Source organism: Anopheles bellator, unplaced genomic scaffold (genome assembly GCF_943735745.2).
Source record: "Anopheles bellator unplaced genomic scaffold, idAnoBellAS_SP24_06.2 scaffold00454_ctg1, whole genome shotgun sequence".
Lineage (NCBI taxonomy): Eukaryota > Metazoa > Arthropoda > Insecta > Diptera > Culicidae > Anopheles > Anopheles bellator.
Genome location: NW_026684579.1, coordinates 4,414 through 6,347, shown reverse-complemented (window position 1 = coordinate 6,347; position 1,934 = coordinate 4,414). Strand labels below are relative to the sequence as shown.

General features: G+C 37.9%; 1 protein-coding gene across 1 annotated transcript; it reads right to left on the bottom strand.

Moving 5' to 3' along the window:
- Positions 1-53: 53 nt before the first annotated feature.
- On the bottom strand, positions 54-1,563 carry LOC131214292 (uncharacterized; the record flags this gene model as incomplete). The annotated part of the gene is made up of 2 exons (XM_058208674.1): positions 54-319; positions 389-1,563. Coding segments are annotated over 2 exons (1,441 nt in total), but the record flags the coding sequence as incomplete, so codon positions are not given.
- Between the last annotated feature and the right edge of the window lie 371 nt (positions 1,564-1,934).

Genomic DNA, 1,934 nt, shown 5'->3' with positions numbered 1-1,934 from the left:
ATCGTTTATTTATTTAGGACCACTTTGTTACGGGTCTGTTAACTCGCCCTTCCTTAGATTTGAGGCTCCGTACGAAATACATGCATCATGGTGGGTGGGTTGTAGTTGTTTGACGCATTCTCGTTATCCGATGTGGGGCGCGGTGTTGGTGGTTCGTGGATATTTATGACGGTTCCTCTCTTCCACATTTTCGTAGCTATGTAGGCACCGAAGGCAATAATTAGCATCACAGGCCAACTGATTATGTTCATGTAAAACCATCCACTTCCGTTGATGCTATTTGTCTCTAATTTCATTTTCTGCATCTCATTTCTAAGCTCTTTGTGTAGTGAATGTAGGTGTTCCAGGCTTAGATTTACTACGGGGTTTTGTGGTGTCACTTTGATACCGTAGATAGGTAGATGCAATGGCGATCCGAACATTTCGGTTTTGTTATTAGAGATCATTTTCTCATTGAGGAAGATACTACATGCCTCATAGGTTATGAGAAATGAACCGGTCAAATTTCTCTTCTTAACGCCGCATGTGGTTTTGATGGTGAAGGTACTAACCGAGTCGATCAACAAATGGTTCGTATCGAGATGAATAACTTCAGTCTTCGCTGGGTTCGATATGTAGTCACAGAGTGCTGACTCTCCTCGAAGAAGTGCTGGGATACAATTTCCGTTGTCTTGTTGCAAATCCTTTAGATCGAATATGTGTTTCTCGACATCGGGGACGATGAAAAATTGGGATTTAAGGGAAAGGTAATATTGGTTGGGAACATGAACTTTCTTATCATTATTAGTTATACCGAACAGCTCAATCCTCGTGTAAAGGTCGCTTGTAAGTCTAGGGCAACTTATGATGAACAGTATTTCATTATTATTCGTGGCAATTTTTGTACTCGTGTACGACAATGCTTCTGTAACTGTTTGTATCGGAAGTTCTTGTTTTGTTATATCGCTAATTAGTAAATCTATTTCGTTCTTGTTCAATATGCGTGGGTTTGTTATGCCCAATTTAGCCAAAGCTATACTATCTGTAACTAAGCTTAACTTCTCGGACAGATATTTGAGGTTCAGGAGAATGTTTATTGAATAAAAGTCTATCGAGGAATCTCGCGAAAGTTTAAGTGCTTCTTGGATTCGTTGCAGTGTCTCTGTTAGCTGAAGTGTAAGATCCTTATTGATTTTTACTTGTAGATTATTGTTGGTTATGAGATCGTTTATAGTAGAATTGATTAGCCTTAGATCATCAGCGTCTGGACTTCCTGCGATAAACTTCCAAACAGTTCCTATTGCGTCCCAACGTTTACTTCTATGGATCGGAAATGTATTCTTCAACATTTCATATGCGTTAGTGAATTCTTGTTCTATAATGGTTGTAAATTGGGTTTCTTCTAGAGAACTAAATTCCGTAGATAAGATCCTAATTTCGCGCTGTATGGCTGATACGTTGAAATGATGTATGTAGTAGTTATTGCCAAATGTTACTCTGGCATCGCCTCTTTTAAATGCGAATATCGGTATTTTTTCTAAACTAGATATTGAGATGTTTTGGCCACGGCAACCATGTAGGCATCTGAAACGATACATTTACGTTGATTTAATCTTTAAATCGTTCTTGTGAATCCTTTTTCCGTCTTTAGTTGTAACGGTGGTTCTGTTTACTTTCTCAATTTCTACTTTTTTATATAATTTCGCCTGTTTTGGTCTGCGTTTTGTTTTCATGTACGCATTAGACTCTTTAGATACTAATCTGTCTTTTCGCGATTTGTTATAGTACTTCATATCCTTCCCTTGTTTTTTATTTAGGTTGATGTATGCTTCACGTAGAATCGAGAGTGTGTTGCTTGAAGGTGTAATGATTTCAATAGGAGTGAACGAGGTGACAGAATGAATAGAATTATTATACTTGTGTACTGACATCGTGACTAAATCTGTTGAATTTAA